Source organism: Alnus glutinosa, chromosome 3, assembly GCF_958979055.1.
Source record: "Alnus glutinosa chromosome 3, dhAlnGlut1.1, whole genome shotgun sequence".
NCBI lineage: Eukaryota > Viridiplantae > Streptophyta > Magnoliopsida > Fagales > Betulaceae > Alnus > Alnus glutinosa.
The window spans coordinates 34,423,044-34,445,642 of record NC_084888.1 but is presented as its reverse complement, the minus strand read 5'-3'; the positions used below and the strand labels follow the sequence as shown (position 1 = coordinate 34,445,642).

General features: G+C 35.9%; 2 protein-coding genes across 3 annotated transcripts; both read left to right on the top strand.

The window, feature by feature from the left end:
- The first annotated feature begins 5,418 nt into the window (after positions 1 to 5,418).
- Positions 5,419 to 11,368, top strand: LOC133863066 (ras-related protein RABE1c-like). Of its 2 annotated transcripts, XM_062299049.1 has the most exons (9): positions 5,419 to 5,619; positions 5,713 to 5,848; positions 8,537 to 8,609; positions 9,325 to 9,425; positions 9,878 to 9,943; positions 10,266 to 10,363; positions 10,675 to 10,737; positions 10,826 to 10,918; positions 11,091 to 11,368. In XM_062299049.1, exons 2-9 carry the CDS (start codon positions 5,776 to 5,778, stop codon positions 11,172 to 11,174), a joined length of 651 nt encoding a protein of 216 aa, XP_062155033.1. In that variant the 5' UTR covers positions 5,419 to 5,619; positions 5,713 to 5,775; the 3' UTR covers positions 11,175 to 11,368. The 2 variants fall into 2 exon arrangements, with proteins under 2 accessions (XP_062155033.1, XP_062155032.1); XM_062299048.1 differs by having other exon boundaries at positions 5,419 to 5,848.
- A 2,728-nt stretch (positions 11,369 to 14,096) lies between these two features.
- LOC133862781 (uncharacterized) lies at positions 14,097 to 22,396 on the top strand. Its single transcript, XM_062298654.1, has 9 exons — positions 14,097 to 14,263; positions 14,830 to 16,395; positions 16,602 to 16,828; positions 17,015 to 17,347; positions 18,903 to 19,149; positions 19,880 to 20,008; positions 20,088 to 20,303; positions 20,481 to 20,604; positions 21,880 to 22,396. The coding sequence occupies exons 2-9, from the start codon at positions 14,845 to 14,847 to the stop codon at positions 22,116 to 22,118; spliced, it is 3,066 nt and encodes a 1,021-aa protein (XP_062154638.1). The 5' UTR covers positions 14,097 to 14,263; positions 14,830 to 14,844; the 3' UTR covers positions 22,119 to 22,396.
- Positions 22,397 to 22,599: the final 203 nt, after the last annotated feature.

Genomic DNA, 22,599 nt, shown 5'->3' with positions numbered 1-22,599 from the left:
TGTATGTTTTCATAACCATTCTGGTTATAGAATTCATTTGTTTGGCTTTAATCATTGAAGTATCTGCATGGCCAATAGGCAATAACTCTTGAATCAGTCAATGTTACTGGTGCCGTGGGATATGCCCCATATTGTTGAGGCTTTCCTTTGACCATGCTATGTATAATGCTTAAGCGAGGTAAAAGAGATGTCTTTTTTCCCCTTTCCCCTCGTTGTGTCTGCAAGGCGTCCACCATTTTGCCAAGACATCAAACAATAGTGGATGCACTTTCTACATCCTGATGGAATATGGAAGGTTAGGTTTTTATAGTAACAGTTTATATATTAAAGCCGTCAGGTTATGAATTTGGTGCTGTGGATCGAGGGTGGGTCTTGGTGCCTCGCAAACAAATTGTCCATTTTTGTTGGCACCCTTATCGTAAGCACAAGGGAATATGACTAGAAATTGCTTCATCTCTAGTACGTAAATGTGGATCGAGTATTTGGTTGAACCAAGATGGTTAGAATTGATTTCATCTCACGTGAGATGCCATGTATTCCCAACCGTTGAACCAAGTGTTTCTCAAAACTTTTCAATCCTGTCTATTAATATCATGTGTTTAAAATGGATGTAATTTTTACATGTATTTTTATTCTTCTTTTTAAAAATATGTAAAAATTACTTGCATTTTAGATACATGTTAATTTGATAAATTGGGTTGGGTTAAAGGGAATTACCCTAGCCCATTTTGGAAGATGTTTTTGTCGTCAACGCTTTTGAAAATATGCTTCTGGGTTTGAGTGGAGTGAAGCCATCTTTCTTTTCGGCTGGTAGGCTGTACGTATCTTGATCTGAGCTTGTAGGGAAGTGACCAATTTGCGTTTTGTGGTTATCCAAGGGTAGAGTCTGGGGATTGGGATTTCTAGCAATTTAATTAGAAAAAAAAAAGAAAAGGGTAGAGAGCATTCGGATTGGGATTTTTAGCAATTTAAGCAGCAATGGTAAGAGAGTTTGAGTCTATAATAGGAGACTTATTTATTTGTCTTGTGAAATTTCCTCCGATGTCTTACGGAATTTTGGGCTGTTCAACCAAATACTCAAACGAGTTTTATAAGGACTCTCTCACAATTATTGTTAAAATTGAATATGATGGTCATCAATTGACTTGTTTTCTACTGCTTTTACATTTTGCCCTTGACGTGGCATGGTCAATCTATTTTTAAATAAATCTTAATTAGAAAGGAAAAAAAAAATTATTAATGGCTATGTTATATATTATACAAATAATATACGACCATTGAGAATCAAGCCATACGAAAACATTTGGATTCAGTCGATTGGCCATATTTGATGTAATTAGCAAGAGAGAGACTGCTGCCTTTTGATCTTCCAGATAAAAGAACAAACAGGAATGGATAAAGCAAAAAGCTATGTTCTTGCCATAATTGATTCATTTGCGAAACAGGGATTTGCAGAGTAAAATAAAAGAGGTAAAAGATGTGGAAGATGAACATATAAACACTCAAATCCTAATAGTTGAAGATAAGCACAGAAATTGTAATACAAGAAACATGAAAAATAGTATTCAAGGCCATCAAGGCCATCATATTTTAAGAGATGGAGTTACATTGCCAAAGATTGTAGTTGCCCTTAAAAGGTGCAAGGGTCCCATCAGCACCTAAGTTGGAGGATGAGTCTCTTCATTGTCGTCCTCATAGTCATGGCTGCCGCTACTGCAAGCCTCCGAGGCCATAGAATTCCGATGGGAATCACAGTTGATGCCAAAGAGGATGTCACAATGAAGACAAGGCTATCAAGTCGTGGAAAGTTGAGAAACCTGGCGCTGTTAGTGGCCTTTTTGTAGGTGAGGAAGAGGATCTTCTCGGCATATACTTCTAAGCACAATCACAATGGGATCTTCTCGTAGCCATTGGGGAATATGCGTGGTCCGTTACTCTTTTCACCTTTTGGGCCTTGGCGTTTCGAATTTAGGTACAGTCAACCGTGTGGAACCGTATATATAATGGCGGACAAAATTATAAATATATATATATATATATATATATATATATATATATATATATATATATATAAGGCTTATCTCTTTTGCCAAATAGAATTTTAATTAATTATTTTTTTTTTATTATTAATAATTTAATATAATATCAAAACAGAAGTCTTTTAAGTTTAAATCTTATTTTCCTAATTTACTTATCATTTTCATTAAATATTTTAAGTCACAATATTTACAAATTTACTTATCATTTTCATTAAATATTTTAAGTCACAATATTTACAGTACCTAAATACATTGTGATTTGCAAATTATTTTTAAGGCTCCAGTGTTTTCCAACTCCATAACTATATTGTTTTTGGGAAAATTCAGAATAAATCTTGGTATAGGAGACAAAACGGGAGAAGGAAGGGGTATGACACTTGAGAGAGCCTTCCATCCAATCGAAACCATAGCTAGGCTGAAATAACAACAACATCCCAAAGGAGGTTGAGGAAACTTGAAACGCTGGTGGAAGCGGTGGAAGGACGCGTGTGCGGTTGTGCCTATCGGCGGAAAGTAGATCTAGATTTCTAGAAATCCAACCTCAAACCCTTGACAAATCTGGCTACCAATACGGTGGAGGAGGCGAAATGCTTGGCGGAAAAGAAGACCGACGCAGTGATTGAGCCGTGATGCTAAGTTGAAGTTTTTGGGCTAAATAAGTAGCACAAGACGACATATAGAGCCTCGTGAGAGATAGAAAAAGCTAGAGAAAGATAGAAAGATAGAAACCTTTAGCCAGACAACAACAAAAAGGAAAAGCTTCGTAAAGAAAAGAGGAAGAAGTAGAGGAGGGAAGTGTTACGGTCCGGAAAAGACGAAAGTTTTTGTAAAATAACCGTTGAGGGCTGATGAACGTTGGGGAAGGAAGCGTTTCAGAAGGATGGCAGTTTCAAGGAGGAGGAAGATAAGCTGAGGTGTCAAGGGATCAGTGAATGAGCGATTAGGGATTCAAGATAGTGGGTTGCAGCTGGCTTTACTGTCCAGATACATTGAACCTGTTGGGAAGTGGGTTATGTCACGTGGTCTGTTAAAACACGTGGGTCTTGGATTGTTGAACGCGTGGGTTACGGCCTGGATAACAGAATGGGTTATCAGCTGGCAGTTGGGCTTAGCTTGTTATATATATATATATATATATATAGGAAAAGAAAAAGGCCTTATTAGAAAAGAGATGCTGAATTCTTATATTTTCTTACTCCTTAGAAATGGTTGGAGGTTGTCAATCCTCGAAATTGACTCTGTATTAGTTTTTCCAGTTCAATGATATATTCCATCCATCTCCATTTCTCTTCTAAATTCCCATACATATTCCATTTTCTATTCTAAATCCAAACAAAAAACCCTTAAACAATCTCTTCCCTCCTCCTAGTGGAAGCTAATAGGAGATAAAACCAGAGACAATGAGAAGAGAGAGACGAGAGCGTCTCTAGAGAACCACACATCAACGTGCTTCTTTTTTAAAAGTTTTTGAAATGTTTAAGTTGGTCTTAAGTTCAGGATCACCAATTTGGTTCAAACCTGTAGACATAAAACATAGCCCTAGGTTGACCCCCCAAACTGTACTTTCTTCCCTCAAATTACTAACCAATTTTGTAATGTTCTGTCTAAACTTTATAAAATTACAATTGACCCTTCAAACTATCTAGCCTAACCCTTTTACTTAGCCCCCTTACATTTGGATTTTTTGATAAATTTGACCGAAAATGAGTCTGCATGCGATTTACATGACTAAAAATGACAATAATACTCTTACGTCAAATGAAAAATTAAAAGATGAAAGACACAAGGGGAGAAGACCCACCAACACTATGGCCATGGTCGGGTCTCCACGACCATGGAAGTTTTTTTTTAGTCACATAATTTTATTGTCACATGTTGCATTTTTCATCCAAGTTAACTGAAAATCCTACCATAGGGGGCTAAGTGAATGGTCTAGCTAATTTGGAGGGACCAAATTTGAGAAAAACATTATAAATTAGGTTGTTCTATATATATATATATATATATATATATATATATATATATTTGTTTTGTCTCCAAATTGTTATATTGTCACTGCGAGTTGACGGTAGTTTCTTTTTGTCATGTTCAATCATCGATTGTACGTGCATTTAACATTATTAGATTGAATCAAAACATGGTGATTCGTGATCAGAATGGAAATCAACGGCCAGTGAAAAGGAGTGGCCGAATTGGTATTGCTTCTGGATGGTCTGATTTACGAAAGAAGAACAAAAAACTAAGTGATAAGAGATCAACGTGTGTTTGAGTTTCTCCTCGGAAGTGGAAATAGATGCAGTGAAATGCATGTGCAAATTCTCTTCGTAGAAATGCGAGCACAGAGAACCTTTCCTCGGCATCGGCCGTCGACTCACGGATTGATTGCAATGTCAATAAATATTGACCAAAAAAGAGTGGGGGAATATTAGTGGCAGCACGTCGCATAATAATGAGCAATCTTTGATGACACTTTTTGAATCTCTTTTTTATATTTTTTATTTTCAAAATTAAAAAAAAAAAAAAAAAGTTTAAAATTCAGAGCATCAAACATTTCAAATTACTTTTACTTTTACTTTAATGCCACCTTAAAATATATTTTCAAACAAAAATAAAAATAAAAAACACCATCTAAAAAACATTGTCAATAAACAAAGCCTATCTATATGCCCTTGCTGAGAGAAACTGAAAATAAAAAGTTAAATAAATGAGTAACGTTACGTGCTACTTAAACTTTCCATAGATATTTCAGACTAACTTTTAAAATCAGCATTTGTTAGAAAATAAAAAATAAAAATAAATAAGAGTAATATTATATGTCATACTTCCACTATTTTTTCATTATGCTTAATCCATCTTTAAATTAATCCTTATAAAGGAAAAAACAATATGGATCCTACTGATTTAATGGTTTATTTAAAAAAAAAAAGATGTATAAGAGATGTATAAAAAATATACATGTAATATTATATGTCTCAAAACAATTATAATGATAGATGGGTGGTAATGCCGTGTGTATAGTAAGATAGTAATATAATATAGGAGAAATCATTCTCTTACATATTTTATACACCTCCCATACACATCATTTGAGGTGGCGTCATTTTTTTTGTTTTGTTCATTTTGTTTCCCACAAAATGATAAAAAAAGAAAAGAAAAGAAAATAAATGCCACTTAAAATTAGATGTAATGTGACAGAAATATATGAAATATGTGAAAGAATCATTTCTATATAATATATAGGATTATTAAAAAAGAAATATCCCATAATTATTAGACTTTGCAACTTGAATTTTGTAGATATTTATGAGATGAGATGTTGCTTGTTGCTTGTTGCGTGGTAATTGGTATTACTCTAAATAGATATGCAAATAAAAAGTATTATAGAAATGCAAAGTGGCAGGGAAATGGAGTGCATCCAAGAAAGGACCCGAGTCCACTCCTCGTCGTAGAACAGTTCAGCACCCACAAATTGTACGCGGAGAGAGAAAGAGATCGAGACCCAATACGCATCAGAAACCAAAAAACGATTGGGTCGCCTCTGAATATGTCGCCGGCTACTTGCTAACCAACCAGGGCCAAGGCACTCTCCCTGTCTCTCTCTTTCCAATCCCGATTTCTAACAGTCCGGCTCCTGCGATTATATACACGTAATTTATATTTCGGTTTGTTGCAGAGAGAGTGAGAGAGAGGCAGAGTGATTGATTTTTTGTGGTTGTTTGAGGTTGGTGATAAATCGATGGCTGCACCACCAGCAAGGGCTCGTGCCGATTACGATTACCTCATCAAGCTTCTCCTTATTGGCGACAGTGGTTTGTTTTTCTTCGCTTTCTTCTTCTTCTTGGTTAGCTGGAAAAATGGAGGAAAATAACATGTTGAATCGAAAACTTTTTAATCTTTTGTTTTATTTTATTTGGGTTGTTTTTTATTATGGGTGCATTTCTGCATTCTATTTGGTTTGTGAACAAATGGGTATGTGATCTCGGATGCTATTTGATTGTTCTTAGGTTGTTGGGTTCAATTTGATGGCTGTCAATTTTTTGGGAATATTCGCGTTTTCTCTTTAGGTTGTTGATTCTTGGTTTTGTCCAGCTTTGTGCTATATTTTCCTATGTGCTTCATCTATAGTGTTTTTTTTTTTTCTTATGAAAAAAACTGAGTGAGAAGCATTCTGTATTGAACCCGGTTACTACAATGATGTGTCCGGAACCGTAATGGAGGCAAGGTTTGGTAATCTGTGGGGCTTAATTTTGATGGGTTTGCTCGAAAGAGAATGTTTTTGGTTTGTAGAGGGGGGTGTGTGAGTTATGGACATGGTATGGACATCTCTCTTTAGTTGTATAGCAGAAGGTGATATATGATGAGTAACATACAAGTTTGTTAGCGCAGTGTTTATAATAGGTTGTACTGCAGAATAGAAAACTCTGTTGAGCCCCTGGTGTTTGTTTGGATCTGTCTATTTTTCATTGCCGACAGGTATTAGTTATGTTAAAATCTTGAGGTTTATTTGTTGTCACGTCCTCTTCTTTTTAAATTTGAAAATGGTAATGTTACGAATCTAAAGTCATATAGAAAGAGATGTTATTCATCTAATGAGAGTATTATTTCTATTAAGATTCTAGTAGTAGATAAAAGTATAGAATAAATGGATAGTATGTTGTCCCTAAGTAGTTGTGTATTATCTTTATTATTATGTTTATTAATAGTTGTTAGTGATAGAATAGTCATAGGATATATCTCTATGAAGTGTTAGTGATAGGATACATATTTACGAGAGTAGTTTATGTTTATTACATTTCTTTGTAACTCTATATAAACCTATTGGATTGATAAATAAAGTAAGAAAATATTATTAATATTCAGCTCTTGAGTTGATTTAGGAGGTATTAGGGTTCCTCGAACTACTCTTATCTATCCATTATGTGTTTGAGTAATGGCATGTAACAATTGGTATCAAAGCCACATCGTTTGGAATGATTAGAGAAGCAGCTGAGATCCATGAAATCCGTTCAACAAAAGATGCTGACCAACATGCATTTGGTACAAGAGAGTATGATGAAGCGAATGGAGGAGATATGTGTTGCAATGAACAAATGTTTTAAGCACACGCTATCACACGATGACCATTACTCCATCAAACCTCATAACCCAACCATTGAAGCCTCACCATCACCACAACCAGTCCCCTTACCATAACCTTCCCTATCAGAATCTTCCATTGATTCTAGTTACCACCTAGTCAATCTGACATCTTCACCACCTTCACCACTTTGCTTGACCATAATCACACAGACCCATTTACTCAACCAAACCTTTGTTGCCCCAACACCAATAATACCAAGTTTTCCCAAAAACCCTACCTCCAAGGTTATGTAGAAGTCCAGCCACTAGCCAAGTTTGGACCAAAGCAACACCTCAATCATGTCACACTGAAGGAGAAGCTGCGAGTTGCAACCCAAATTTAAATCCACTTGCTCAATCCCCATCGTGTACCACAAAGGACATGGAAGCCCAACGATAAGAGGCATTGGGAGAGATGGCTCGCGGAGAAGGAATAAAAGCCATTGGACGAGCGACCGCTGTGGCAGCGTTTTAAACATAGACAACTCATAAGCCCATAATCCATATGTTTTCCTAGGACCTTAGGGACAAGGTCCAATTTAAGGGAAATGGAATGTTACAAGTCTACAATCATATGGAAAGATATGTTATTTATCTAATAAGAGTACTATTTCTATTAAGATTCTAGTAGTAGATAATAGTATAGAATAAAGGGATAGTATGTTGTCCCTAAGTGGCTAAGTAGTTGCGTATTATCTTTATTATTATCTTTATTAATAGTTGTTAGTGATAGGATAGTCATAGGATACATCTCTATGAAGTGTTAGTGATAGGATACATCTTAATGAGAGTAGTTTATGCTTATCACATTTTTTTGTAACTCTATATAAACCTATTGGATTGATGAATAAAGTAAGAAAAGATTAGTAATATTCAGCTCTTGAGTTGATTTGGGAGGTATTAGGATTCTTTGAACCACCCTTATCTATCCATTACGTGTTTGAGTAATTAGGCATGTAACACATGCAAACGCCCTCTCTTTTTTAATTCCCAAATCTTGGTTTTCTTTTGTTACTTGGTTGAGTTTCCTGGATTGTCTTTTGGTTTTTGACTAACCAAATGGATCACAAAGTCTTGAAATATATCATTCATTTTTATCATGCGCATTTGAGTTAGTTCATGTTACATAGCATTCTACCATTCTAGGCATTTCTTCATTGACATTTCCTGCCATATCTGCACAGAACATTGTTGCTAGTATTTAAATTTAGGGACGGGATCTCTAATCTTAATTCCTTCTTTTTAAGCATGACATGGACACTGGAATTATATGCTAAAACTAAGCGCTTTAAATACCTAAAAAATGGGGAAAGTAACATGGTAGGTTATGGTTGAGTTTTTATTCCTGGTTATTTGACATTCTTATTAAATCTCTGCAGGTGTGGGCAAGAGTTGTTTGCTTTTGCGCTTTTCTGATGGTTCCTTCACAACCAGTTTTATTACCACCATTGGGTTTGTAGCCTTAAAACTATGGAATTTTTGTATCTTGAAATGTTTTAGTTGATTTGCATCACGCAAACATGGATGTCAAGATGAGGATTAGGGATAATTAATGGTGGGGCCTCATTATGGGGCAAAAATTTAGGACATTGGGTGATTATTGGCCTTTGGTTTCGTCCTATTTATATACTGTTATAGAAGACTTTTATGGACTGATGGAAATGAAGTCAACCAGATGGTATACAATCACTCAGTCATGCTCATTTCTATTCTAGACACCTCTTTTGTGGAGGGTCTAGCCTTGGCATGCACCTTTGCAGTGATGGCTTGAGACCTCAGGACCTGCATACAATACATATATGCATACTCAAATACATACATGCATACATATAAACATGCATATGAATTTTATCTTTATGGTTGTGCGCGCATATATATACATGTATATTACACACACACACACATACACATTGATTTATGTATGTATACATAGATTTTTGCCAATGGGCTCTAGCTCAAAGTGCACTTCCTCCATTTGTAAGCACAAGATGGAGGGTATGGTCATGGGTTCAGAAACCATTGGGTGTGTTTTATACCAATAAAAAAAATGGACGTATGTATGTATTCTTATTGGGAAGAACAAGTGCTTATTTGAGCTGAAAAATTCAGAAGCTCCATCATATGTTTCTTAATATTTCTGATTTTAATATTATATTTTTCTCGACAGCATTGATTTTAAGATAAGAACCATTGAGCTTGATGGTAAACGAATTAAATTGCAAATCTGGGACACAGCTGGTCAGGAGCGGTTTCGAACTATCACTACAGGTTTGTCTTTTGGGTTTTCACTAGTTACCTCTTTGATTTCAATGTAGGTGGATAGTGTTAAGTAGTTTGTCTCCTCCTTATTTGGCAAGTTAGTGTTTCCTTGGATAAGATGCTGCATTGTCATTGTCCATATTCAAGCTTTGGCATTGTAAACTCACCTAGCTGTTGACCCTTTCGTTTAGAGAATCAAGAAAATGATTTCTTCTGAAAGCATGAACACAAATATAGTAACTCTGATGGTTATGATACCATCTGGTTCATATTGGACCTTTTGATGAAGTCCCACCATATAGCTGGTTCCCAGACATCTGTGCTTGCTGGCATATTAAATGGGAGGTTCAATATCTACTTGTAAGGTGGTTAGTTTTCAATATCATTTTTACCTGACTTGCATCTTGCATTATATTTAGATAGTAGAGGAGTTCTCTTATATATTTTATGCTCTTTTGCAGCTTACTACCGAGGAGCCATGGGTATTTTGCTGGTGTATGATGTTACTGATGAGTCATCTTTCAACAGTAACTTCTCTATTTGTCTTTGTCTCATTTGGATTTTGCATAGCAATGCCCATAAATTTGTAGTATTCATACTTTGGTGGTTTCATCAGCCAATCTTGTTGGATAGTGTACTATGATTTTATTTATATGTATGTATTATTTCATTTTTTGTTGCCATCTTTTAAAATTGGTATTTGTATAATTTTCATTTGTAGTTTATTGTTGTGGATTTTTTTTTCTTGTTGTGCCTTTGATATTAATACTATATCTCTTTCAATTCTTTATGGAGCTATCTTTTTCTTTCTTTTCTTTTTTTTCTTTTTTCTTTTCTTTTTCGGTTCAGATATTAGGAACTGGATTCGCAACATTGAGCAACATGCATCTGACAATGTTAACAAGATCCTGGTGGGGAACAAGGCTGACATGGATGAAAGCAAAAGGGTAGGTGTTTTGTGATTAATCAACTCACAGCAAATGTTGCATTTTCACCCAGTGGGCTGGATTCTGAGTTCATTGATGGAACATGCAACTGCTTGCATAAATGATACACTCTATTGAATAAAATGCAACCACCCTAAAAGCATGAGAGAAGGGTGAATTGTGGATGAATATGCGACCCTGTAGCCTTAAAAGCTGCTGACTGGGCTAGTATATGATCCTTTCCTCATTCTCTTCATCCCTCTCTGTATTTGTGTGCATGCCCATATGTTCTATATTCTTAACTAGAAAGGAAATTCTCTTACTTTTCCTAGGCTGTGCCTACCTCTAAGGGTCAAGCTCTTGCTGATGAGTATGGCATCAAGTTCTTTGAAACTGTAAGTGGAAACATGCTGTCAAGATGTAATCTACGTTTAAAAAACCAGTCTTTCTGTTCTGCTTATACCATAAGAATATGTTCTGCAGAGTGCAAAGACAAATATGAATGTGGAGGAGGTCTTCTTTTCAATAGGGAGGGATATTAAGAAAAGGCTTTCAGAAACTGATTCCAGGGTTGAGGTGTGTGCCTCTTTTTTTCCCTTTGTTTAGTTTTTTCCAACTCCTTTTTGACTTTTTGTGTGATCTATTCTTTTTCTCTTGTTAAAAAGCAATAGATTTGTGCCATCAGATATGGGAATCCTAGTTTATTCTTTTTCTCAAATTTTAACGGGCTCATTCCTGTTGCTTTCAGCCTCCAACGCTCAAGATTAACAAACCAGACCAGACAGACAGTGGTGGTCAAGTTGCACAAAAGGCAGCTTGCTGTGGCTCGTAAATGGAGAGCGTGGGAATGTTCTCATAGTGGCACTCATTTGGGTGAATAAGCAATTCTGATGACTTTGTGCAGGGTGCATGTATTGTCCCTTTGTTGCTTTTCTATAGTTCCAGCCTTAGTGTGTTAAAGTCAGTATTTTTTTTTCAGTGAAGTGGAATTGATATTATGCCATTCTGTCTTTCTTTCCTTTTTCATTCTGTATCCCATTTTGGGGCTTATGATCATCGACGTATTTAACTTGTATTGGTGTAGATAGATCTTCAGCACCAACTTTGCACTTTCTAGAAAATGCTTAGGTGTTCCAACTTATATATTTTCAATTCTCAAAAAAAAAAAAAAAAAACTGATATATTTTCAGAAGAAATAATATGAAAGGGAGAAGAAATAATATGAAAGGGTGAAAGCTTGCACATTGTTTTTACATTTTGCACCGTTGACAATCTATGTTTGTTAATGCTTTTTAGAGGGATTTTCTTTTCTTTCTCTTTAACAAAAAAAAAAGAAAAGTGTTTTGACGTAACATGAATGCGATTTGAGTATTTTGTGTTGTTTGTTAATATTTTTGTTTTGAAAAGAGAAAACAAAAGGGGAAAGGAAAATGTGTTATTAAACAAAGCTTCTTTTTGATTTTTTAATGTTGGACAAAACCTTTTATGTTTACATGGTTGCAACTGGTATTAGTATTGGCGTGAGAAGTGCCCTATGTGTGTTTCTTGTTTTTATATTTATTCTTCTAAAAAAAGGAACTTGTTAAGCCGATTAATGTCACATCAGAATACTTTTTCTAAAGATTTTTGAGGATTTGAATAATACTGTCATGAAGAGTGATTGATGTACAACTGTTGTGCACTATTCTAGAGACATGGGATGGGTTTTCACGTGGGACTCATGTGGTGGAACCCACTATATAGGACCCATCCTATGTCTCAAAGACCTTGCACAACTGTTGTGCAAGAGTTATTTTTCTACTGTCATTTACAACAACTCAAACAAACATATCTGCTTGATGGCCTTCTCTCTTCTAACCACAAAAAGAAAAAGAAAAAACTGTAATTGGTAGGGTGCAAAATCCCATTCAAGAAACCGTGGTTAGAAGAGATAAGTGCTCTACCGATTACAGTTTTTTCTTTTTTCTTCTTCTTTTATATATATGTATATAAGAATTTATGCTTGATGGCCTTATCTCTTCTGCCCACAATATAAGGGTTATGAAAGAATTGTGGTCAGAAGAGATAAGGCCATCAAGCATAAATTCTTACTTGAGTTGTTGTAAATGACAGTATTTGTAAATAACAGTATTATTCAAATCCTCATAAATTTACCTTGAGTTGTTTTTTCTTTTTTGGGACATTTATCAAGCAATTTAACATCAAGCCAAGGGAAAATATTATTGCAGAACATATAAACCAATAGTCCATGCTCCCACAACTCTACCTGGATACTTTTATTTGTTGCTAAAAAGTGACAAATACAACTCTACTCACAATAATGTTCTTCAAAAGTTTATGGTTGTTAAGATGGAAAAATGGGTTGATTTTCTTTACAAAGCCAATTTGGACACAGCAAGCTCTGCTTTGGCTAACCTCTCCCGGTCATTGTTGCAGTGCTGTATTTTTCGAACTTCAGACCAAACCTTCTCATATAAATATAGGTACACCGTACACGTCATCTCACACGTAACACGTGGAAGTAAAAAATAATACAATTCAAAATTCATTAGTTGGTCTTGGTCCAAACAGTAATATTTTATATTTTCCTTTATCGTTCGTAAGTTTATTTCCTACCTTATTTAGTATAGGGTTTCTTGCCCCCTATTTATTGTTTATCTATAAATAGAGAGTTATATAATATTGTTTAACACAGTGAATAATGAATATACAAGATGTAGCCCGTATACGTCTCTTTCCGCTTCTGCTCTCTTTTCTTTTTCTTTTATATTTTATTATTTTATATATATTTCTATAGTTATAACAAAGGTATAACATTGTGATCTTACATAACACTCCCATTGTTATCTTAGATAGTAATAAACATTAATTTTGTCATTAAAAATATTTGTTCTTGCCTTTTGTTGCCGACCACAGAGGAACTTATGATTCAATTAAGAACTTCTCTTCTTTTAACCTAAATTGCAAGCCTAAAAAAACAAAGAAACAACACATAACTAAGATTAGTGTTACGATTGCAACATCAGTAACAAAGGAAGAAGCAAATTAAACTATTAATGCTGCGAGTAATATATAGCCACTATGATTATTGTGACAACTGAAATAATTTTGAATGTCAGCTATAGAGGAAAAAACTAAATATGCTCAAATCAAAAAATTTAATATATATATATATATAAATGAATGCAATTATGGTTTTAGTTAATGCTCTGTTATTATCTTTATAGTTGAAAGTCCACTTTTTTTTATTTTTTTTATTTTTTTCTGTTAAAAAAAAAAAAAAAAAAAAGTCATAGCAATAGCGCCTTGGGATATTTATGATATTATTGGGAAAAAAAAAAGTTATAAGTAAAAAAGTTGAGGCCTTACAAATTTCTTCCAACCTAGTTTGATTTTTTTTTTTTCTTTTCCATCTTTAAATATTCTGCTTGACTTATTGAACTTTTTATTTACATTTAATTAAGGTAATATATTAATTCAAAAATAAAATAAAATAAAGGTAATATATTTGTGGGATCTGAAACCAGAATAATAATTTATAATGTCATTTGTTCTAAACAAATGCAAATATCTGAAGTTATTAAAAGAATAAGTAAAGCAATGATTCAGTATTATATATATATATATATATATATATATATATAAACATAATTATAATTTTTGTTGTTGTTCATAAAATACTAATTTTTAGGCGTTATTACAAAGTCAAAGAAGGGCACCCGATCCAACATTATACAAGAAAAGAAAAAATCCCATAAAAAAAGAAAGTGGTGATGTAAAATCACTCCTCAGATTCGAGAATAAATGGGAAGAAACGCATAAAGGGCCACAACGTTGGGCTCAGACAGAGTCTTCACCTTCGCTTCACAGCGATTAGGGTTTCTCTTTCTCTCTCTCGCTCGCGCGCGCGCGCACTTTCAGGTACTCATTTTCCTTCTTTACAATCTGCCTAACTTTTATCTCGTCTATTCCATTTCGTTTTTGCCGAAACTCTTGCGAATAGTTGTAGCTGTTCAGCTGGAGAATCTCTCTCTCTGATTTCTGCCTGTATGCAATTTCAATATCGATTGGGATTTGATGAAACGGTTAATTTTTGTGTTTATGTGTTATTGTTCGTTTTTTGAGGAAATCAAACCGGCTGTTGAATATGTTGTTCCATTTTTTTTGATCGGTTATTTTTTCATTTATTTTTAATGTTTCTATATGATGTCATTCTCATTACTGTATATAATTTTGATCTCTTAAAATTCAATTGTTGCTCTTTTGTTTTCTTATGATTATATCATTTATTTTGGAAATATTTTTAAGAATGTATATGAATGTATATAGATATACCTTTGCATATATACTGGGAGTTGATAATATTAGAAATGCCCTATTCATTTATTTTATTTTCATTTGTTAATTAGTTTTTTTAGCGCTAGAGAACATTTAGATGTTCATCTTTGAGCTTTGAGAAACTTAGTGACCGTTGTTTTTGTGGATAGTTTGCATCTATAGTGATGGGTTGGTTTAGAGCTGGGTCCGGTGTAGCAAAGCTTGCTGTTAGGAGAACTCTATCTCAGGGTGGATCATATGCAGCGAGAGCACGAATCCTCCCCTCACAGAATCGGTATTTTCACACCACTGTCTTTAGATCAAAGGCGCAAACCGCACCTGTCCCTCGTCCTGTGCCCCTCTCTAGGCTAACTGACAGCTTCCTAGATGGGACAAGCAGTGTCTACTTGGAGGAGCTTCAAAGGGCTTGGGAAGCCGACCCGAGTAGTGTGGATGAGTCATGGGACAATTTCTTTAGAAATTTTGTGGGTCAAGCTTCCACGTCCCCTGGAATTTCAGGCCAAACAATTCAAGAGAGTATGCGGTTGCTGTTGCTTGTGAGGGCTTACCAGGTTAATGGTCACATGAAAGCCAAGTTGGATCCTTTGGGTTTGGAAGAACGAGAAATCCCTGAAGAATTGGACCCTGCTCTTTATGGATTCACTGAAGCTGATCTTGATAGAGAATTCTTTTTGGGTGTATGGAGGATGTCTGGGTTTTTGTCTGAGAACCGACCGGTGCAGACCCTTAGATCCATATTGACCCGGCTTGAGCAGGCTTACTGTGGTAGCATTGGGTATGAGTACATGCACATTGCAGATCGTGATAAATGTAATTGGTTAAGAGAGAAGATTGAAACACCAACACCGACGCAATACAATCGGCAGCGCCGGGAAGTAATTCTTGATAGGCTGATGTGGAGTACACAGTTTGAAAACTTTTTGGCTACTAAGTGGACAACAGCGAAGAGGTTTGGGCTTGAAGGTGCGGAGACTCTGATTCCGGGCATGAAGGAGATGTTTGATAGGGCAGCAGACCTTGGGGTTGAGAGCATAGTTATTGGAATGCCTCACAGAGGAAGATTGAATGTATTGGGTAATGTGGTTAGGAAGCCACTGCGTCAGATTTTTAGTGAGTTTAGTGGTGGCACAAAGCCTGTGGATGAAGTTGGGCTTTATACAGGAACTGGAGATGTCAAGTATCACCTAGGAACTTCTTATGATCGACCAACTAGAGGTGGAAAGAGAATACATTTGTCTTTGGTTGCAAATCCAAGTCACTTGGAAGCTGTGGACCCAGTTGTTGTTGGAAAAACTAGAGCAAAGCAATATTACTCAAATGACGTGGACAGGACCAAGAATATGGGCATTTTGATTCACGGAGATGGTAGCTTTGCTGGGCAAGGTGTAGTATATGAGACTCTACATCTTAGTGCTCTTCCAAACTACTCTACTGGTGGCACTATACACATAGTGGTGAACAACCAAGTTGCCTTTACAACTGATCCGAGGGCAGGCAGATCTTCACGGTATTGTACTGATGTTGCCAAAGCCTTGAATGCCCCAATATTCCATGTAAATGCTGATGATATGGAAGCAGTTGCTCATGTTTGTGAGCTTGCAGCTGAGTGGCGCCAGACTTTCCATTCAGATGTTGTTGTTGATTTAGTGTGTTATCGTCGTTTTGGTCACAATGAGATTGATGAGCCATCCTTCACACAGCCCAAAATGTACAAGGTTAGCCCTTACTCTTCTGTTTTGTGTTTTTTTTTTTTTTATTATTGTTTGATGCGAGTTACAATCATATAGAATTTTTGATATATATATATATATATATATATATATTTTTTTTTTTTTATTTTGGCATGATTATCCTCAAAATTTCTTGTACTGCCACCCTTTAGTTAAGTCAATAGATTTCTCAATTGGTTGAGTGCTAACAGGTTATCCGTAATCACCCATCAACTCTTGAGATCTATCAAAGGAAACTTTTAGAATCCGGGCAGGTGACTAAGGAAGACATTGATAAGATACAGGATAAGGTCAATACAATCCTCAATGAAGAATTCTTGGCTAGCAAAGATTATGTTCCTAAAAGAAGGGACTGGCTTGCGTCTCACTGGTCTGGCTTCAAATCACCTGAACAGCTTTCACGTATCCGAAACACTGGGTATGTGTTTTTTTTTTTTATTGAGAGAGAGAGAGAGAGAGAGAGAGAGAGAGAGAGAGAGAGAGAGAGAGAGAGAGAGAGAGAGAGAGAGAGGGTTTCAATTTCCATTGCAAGTTGGCTGTTCCTGACTATATATATGTATGTATGAATAAATATATTTATAATGAAATTGCTTTGCTGATACAGTGTAAAACCAGACATTTTGAAGAATGTTGGCAAAGCAATCACAGTCTTTCCAGAAAACTTTAAGCCTCACAGAGCAGTGAAGAAGGTCTATGACCAACGTGCTCAAATGATTGAAACAGGTGAAGGCATTGACTGGGCAGTTGCAGAAGCACTTGCTTTGGCTACATTGCTAGTAGAAGGTAATCATGTTCGATTGAGTGGTCAGGACGTTGAAAGAGGCACATTTAGTCATCGCCATGCAGTAGTTCATGATCAGGAAACAGGGGAGAAGTATTGCCCTCTAGACCATGTTGTCATGAACCAAAATGAGGAGTTGTTCACTGTTAGCAACAGGTAACATGTGGCAACTTTCTTCTTTTGTAAGTTAATTCATAACCATATTAGCCTTTATTTATAACAGTATCTTTATTTTCGTTTTCATTTGTGTTTACTGCCAACAACTGCTGAGTATCGGCTTTATGGTGTTATGATGCTAACTCTTTGCAAAATATTAATAATACATTATGCGATTGCTCTACTGCTTTCCTTTTGCTGTTAAGAACTTTTCATGTAATTGATTAATTATGTATTATAATTTCTTGTTTAGGCTATGACAGCCCTGATATATGGCTATTCCGGCATGCATCTTGGATTACTTCCTCATGTAGGAATGCATGTCCAAGTTTTGTGTGTGATAGGGATGCTGTTGGATTTTTCCATGTGCAGATGCATTTTGTTTCCCCTTACCAGAATAAAAAATAACGTCAATAATATATAATGGTCTTGTGCTATTGTTAACTATTAACGTTGAATAATTTACTGTGTGAGACTTTATATTTCATGCTTGCTTGTTACTGCAACTCTCAATTTATTATTTTCCTAATTGAATGTGAGGAGTTCTTTTGTCTCTTTTGATAGATTTACTGTATCAGCCCTCATATTTCAATATATATAAACCCCAATGGGTAACTCAATCGGCTGAAGACCACACTTCATAAAGCGGAGGTCACTAGTTCGAATTTTCCCTTGGGGCCAATTACTTGTATATATATATATATAGAAATTCTGCAGCTTTAGTATTCTGTGGTCTTAAAAACCTTCAAAAGTCCATGTAATAATCAGAAAATGTTGCTTCTGTTTGTACAAGTACTTATTAAAATGTATAGTCATTTTATTGATCAGCAGAGAGATGGTGTTGATTTATTTCATCTATATTCTTATATCTTAGGCCATGTTTGTTTTGATGTAAAACGTTTTCTTCAAAAAAATTTAGTTGTTTCGGGTGTTTGGCTGTGATTGGAAAACTTAGGTCAACCAAAGAACATTTTTCGGTCAACCGTAAAACACCCTTTTGCTTTCCACAAAACAGTAAACGTTTCTTTAAGTCATAAAATATTTTCCGTCCACAACTCTTCTCTTAACCCCCACCCCCCAACCAAAAAAAAATTGGAGGCTTTGGATAAAATATTTTTCGGGATAACAGCCAAACATTGAAAAATCAGTAGTTTTGTCAAAAAATATTTTCAACTGAAAACGATTTAAATCAGAAAATGTTTTATGTCGAAACAAATAGAGCCTATTGTTAGAAAGAAAGTGATGAAATTAGATTATATGATTCCTTAGAGTATTTTGAACCATTAAATCCTTTGTAATTTTTCTAAGTGCGCTTCTATGCTGATAGAGATTGTACATAGATATAGTCCGTGAGATAGTATATACTTCTTGTTTCCCAAATTTCCATACTACAGGACAGCTGTCAGCTGAAACATAAAATGACTGCTAAAAGCCATTTAACTTCAAGCACACTGAATAATTCTTGCTAAATTGGCGCTTCTTCTTCTTTTTTTCTTTTCTTTTTTTTTTTTTTAAAAAAAAAATCGCTCACATGAGCAGCCTATGTTTTGTGCAGTTCTCTTTCGGAGTTTGGTGTTCTTGGCTTTGAGTTAGGTTACTCTATGGAAAATCCAAACTCATTGGTAATATGGGAAGCCCAATTTGGCGATTTTTCTAATGGGGCTCAAGTTATATTTGATCAGTTTTTGAGCAGTGGGGAGTCCAAGTGGCTTCGTCAAACTGGGCTTGTTGTGCTGCTTCCTCATGGTTATGATGGGCAGGGTCCTGAACATTCTAGTTCACGGTTGGAGCGTTTTCTTCAGGTACTCACACCAAAGAATTAATGCTGTTATTTATGTATACCGATTGAGTGCTTTCCTGTTATTTCATTTTACATTGTTTCTTCCTTAAAATTTCCTTCTCTCTCTCTCTCTCTCTCTCACACACACACACACACACACACACACACACACACACACACAAGTACATTCACTTTATTAGTCTGTGCTTGTGATGGAGTCCAGAGGAGACTGTATGTATAGCTACAGTGAAGGAACTTTGAGGAACTCTAAAGCTAAATATATATGTTGGAAAAATAATCAATGAAATAAAGATTTTTATCATTTGACGCAATGATGCCTCATAATTCCCATAAACTTCTTTATGTTATGTGCATCTGCCTTATTGGTATTTTTTAAGCAAATATATGGTACTCCAGGTTCAAATCTCTTCGACCTTGTAAAGTGTATTTTTTTCACTGTATACCTAATCTCAGCCTTATCAAAAATCAGTTGTTTCAAGTAGACTTCTCAGAACTTGCTGGGTGCTCAGATCAATTATGATGATCAATGAGAGAACTCAGCATGTGGCGTGAGCACGTTATCAATTATCTTAAATGGCCCTCGATTCTCCACCTTTTTTTTTCTCATCCCCCCCCCCCCCCTTTTTTATCCCTGTGGCCCTTCCCCGCTCTCTTGGATCCCCGTGATTTATCATAGTCAATATTATCCATCACATTTCTGAGCCTTTATTTACTTTTAAATTTTATGCTAGATGAGTGACGACAATCCTTATGTTATCCCTGAGATGGATCCCACTCTTCGGACGCAAATTCAGGAATGCAATTGGCAGGTCGTTAATGTCACAACTCCTGCTAATTACTTTCATGTCTTGCGGCGTCAAGTAAGTGCATCTAATAGGATTATGGATTACCTTTTGGATTTGATTTTTTCTTTTCATGATTTTCTGTTTCATTGCCCAGATACACAGGAAATTCCGTAAGCCTCTCATCGTGATGGCTCCTAAAAACTTGCTTCGTCACAAGGACTGCAAATCCAATTTGTCTGAGTTTGATGATGTCCAAGGCCACCCAGGTTTTGACAAACAGGGGACAAGATTTAAGCGCCTTATAAAGGACCAGAATGACCACTCCGACCTTGAGGAGGGTATTAGACGTCTGGTCCTTTGCTCTGGAAAGGTCGCACTTCTGACTTCTTTTTTTTTCCTCCCTTGATTCTTTAATTAAGTACACAGGTCCTTATGGTTATATTACTTTAGGATTTCTTATATATCCTACCTGGGGGGTTATGATTTCAGATGTTTTGGTTTTGCAGTTGATACCAGAGTAACCTTATTCCAAATTTGTTTCTTGCAGGTTTATTACGAGCTCGATGAGCAGCGGAAAAAGGTGGATGCGAAGGATGTTGCAATATGTAGGGTGGAGCAGCTTTGCCCCTTCCCATATGACCTCATCCAGCGGGAGCTGAAGCGATATCCAAGTATGTATTTCGAACTTGCAATAAAAAAAAAATCTCTGTTTTGTTTTAAAAGGATTAGCTCATTAACCTCCCTTCCCTCGACTTACCAGCCACATGTAACTCTAAGATTGTAAAGTTTGGATTTATTTATCGAGTGCCAAAACTTAAATCTTACATTGGTTACCCAGTTCTTTTATTCATATTAGTGGCAGGCACTTAATCCACTGTCCATTTCTGTTTCCCCATGGATAAATATGAATACAGATAGGCATACCGGACCATCTGGGATGATGCTTGATTAATCCATTATCCTTGTAAATCCTTTGAACGGGAGAAAGAACCAAGTAATTATGAATACATTGCTAAAATATTGGTGAATTTTAATAGGTGCAATCCTAAAGTGCACTGTTCAACAGGACACGTTCTTGTTGCTGGGTTATGGGAGGAGATTGAATTTTTGGGATAAATACAAAATTAGTCCATTTGGTTGCACATATTTGCAATTAGTTCCCTATAGTATGAAAACTGACTGAAGGCTCCTTGTGGTAAGCAAAAAACACAATTAGGTCTTTGTACCTAACTTCCGTCCAAAGTTTTTACAAAAACCATCAAATTCCATGTCAGTACTAATCATATTGTGAGATGTGTCACACACAATACAAAATTATAAAAAAATATAAAAAAAAAAACAAAAAAACAAAAAACAAAAAAAAAGAAGAAAAAGCAAAAGGAAAAAAAGAAAAAAGAAAAAAGAAAAAAACCTTGAGGGGTGGTCAAGGTAGCCCTTTGGCCAAATCTTCGGTGGCTGAACTAACCTCAAGGCCATGAGGGTGGTTGAAACCACCCTCTCTGGGCATATTTGGGGGTGGCCGAACCACCCCATGGCCATGGGGGGGGGGGGGGGGGGGGGGGGGGGGGAGGGTTCAGCTAGTCCCAAATGGTTAGAGTCTGGTTCCCCCTTTGGCCATTTGAGCGGGGGGGTAGCCGAACCACTCCCTTGGAGGTTGTTATATATATATATTATAATTGTTTTTAGATTTTATACTGTGGGTGACCCCTTTCACAATATGATTTGTGGTAACCTGGCATTTGACTTTTACAAAAAAAAATTTGGACTGAAATTGGGTACATGGACCTATTTGTGTTTTTGCTTACCGCATGGAAGGAACTAATTGCAAATATGTACAATCACATGGACTAATTTTATATTTATCCCTAGATTTTATCGGTGTTTCATCAATTCAGTTCTGTTGACAGTATGAGGCTCTGACTTAATTCTTCTTTTGATTCTGTTAGATGCGGAGATTGTCTGGTGCCAGGAAGAGCCAATGAACATGGGTGGATATAGCTACGTTGCACCCCGCCTTTGGACTGCCATGAAAGCACTAGGCAGAGGAGCTATTGAGGACATCAAGTACATTGGCCGTGCTCCATCCGCTGCCACAGCGACTGGTTTCTATCAGGTTCACGTTAAGGAACAGAACGATCTTGTGCACAAAGCCGTGCAGCGCGAACCAATAAACTATCCTTTTTAAGTTATTTTCAAAAATGATTTCAAGAGAAGAAAAATTACACATTTAAGGGTTTACATCTACTAGTCTCCCCGAAGATTGACCTTTGATTTTAGCGTGTTACAGTTTTCAGCATTCCCTTCAGCCAAGGGACGAGGGTATTTCACACCAGTTGAACTGCATCTAAAAGTATATATACTCCGATACTCGGTATGTGCCAGCAAAGAAAATTGTTTAAAATTGTAATAATGATTACTTCTATGCTGCATTATCTTTATTACTAGGAGGTTTTGGATTAGCAATTTTTTTTTTTTTTTTTTTTTTTTTTTTTTTTTTTTACAATATGGTGATATATCAGTTATTATTATTATTATTATTTTTTTATCATTTGCAAATGCTTCTGCGAATCTATTGTTGGTTGACGCTTTGTCTGAAGCTGACATTTTACTTAGTCGGTAATAAACCCATTTTCAAGGATGTCTACTTTTAACATCCTTGAAAGCTG

Excerpts from the sequence above, each read along its gene's own strand:
- LOC133862781 (XM_062298654.1), top strand. The coding sequence starts at position 14,845 with ATGGGTTGGTTTAGAGCTGGGTCCGGTGTAGCAAAGCTTGCTGTTAGG. Across the intron at positions 16,829-17,014 it reads TCACGTATCCGAAACACTGG|TGTAAAACCAGACATTTTGA; the intron begins GTATGTGTTTTT and ends TTGCTGATACAG. Across the intron at positions 20,009-20,087 it reads TTCATGTCTTGCGGCGTCAA|ATACACAGGAAATTCCGTAA; the intron begins GTAAGTGCATCT and ends TTCATTGCCCAG.
- LOC133863066 (XM_062299049.1), top strand. The coding sequence starts at position 5,776 with ATGGCTGCACCACCAGCAAGGGCTCGTGCCGATTACGATTACCTCATC. Across the intron at positions 8,610-9,324 it reads AGTTTTATTACCACCATTGG|CATTGATTTTAAGATAAGAA; the intron begins GTTTGTAGCCTT and ends TTTTCTCGACAG. Across the intron at positions 10,364-10,674 it reads ACATGGATGAAAGCAAAAGG|GCTGTGCCTACCTCTAAGGG; the intron begins GTAGGTGTTTTG and ends TACTTTTCCTAG.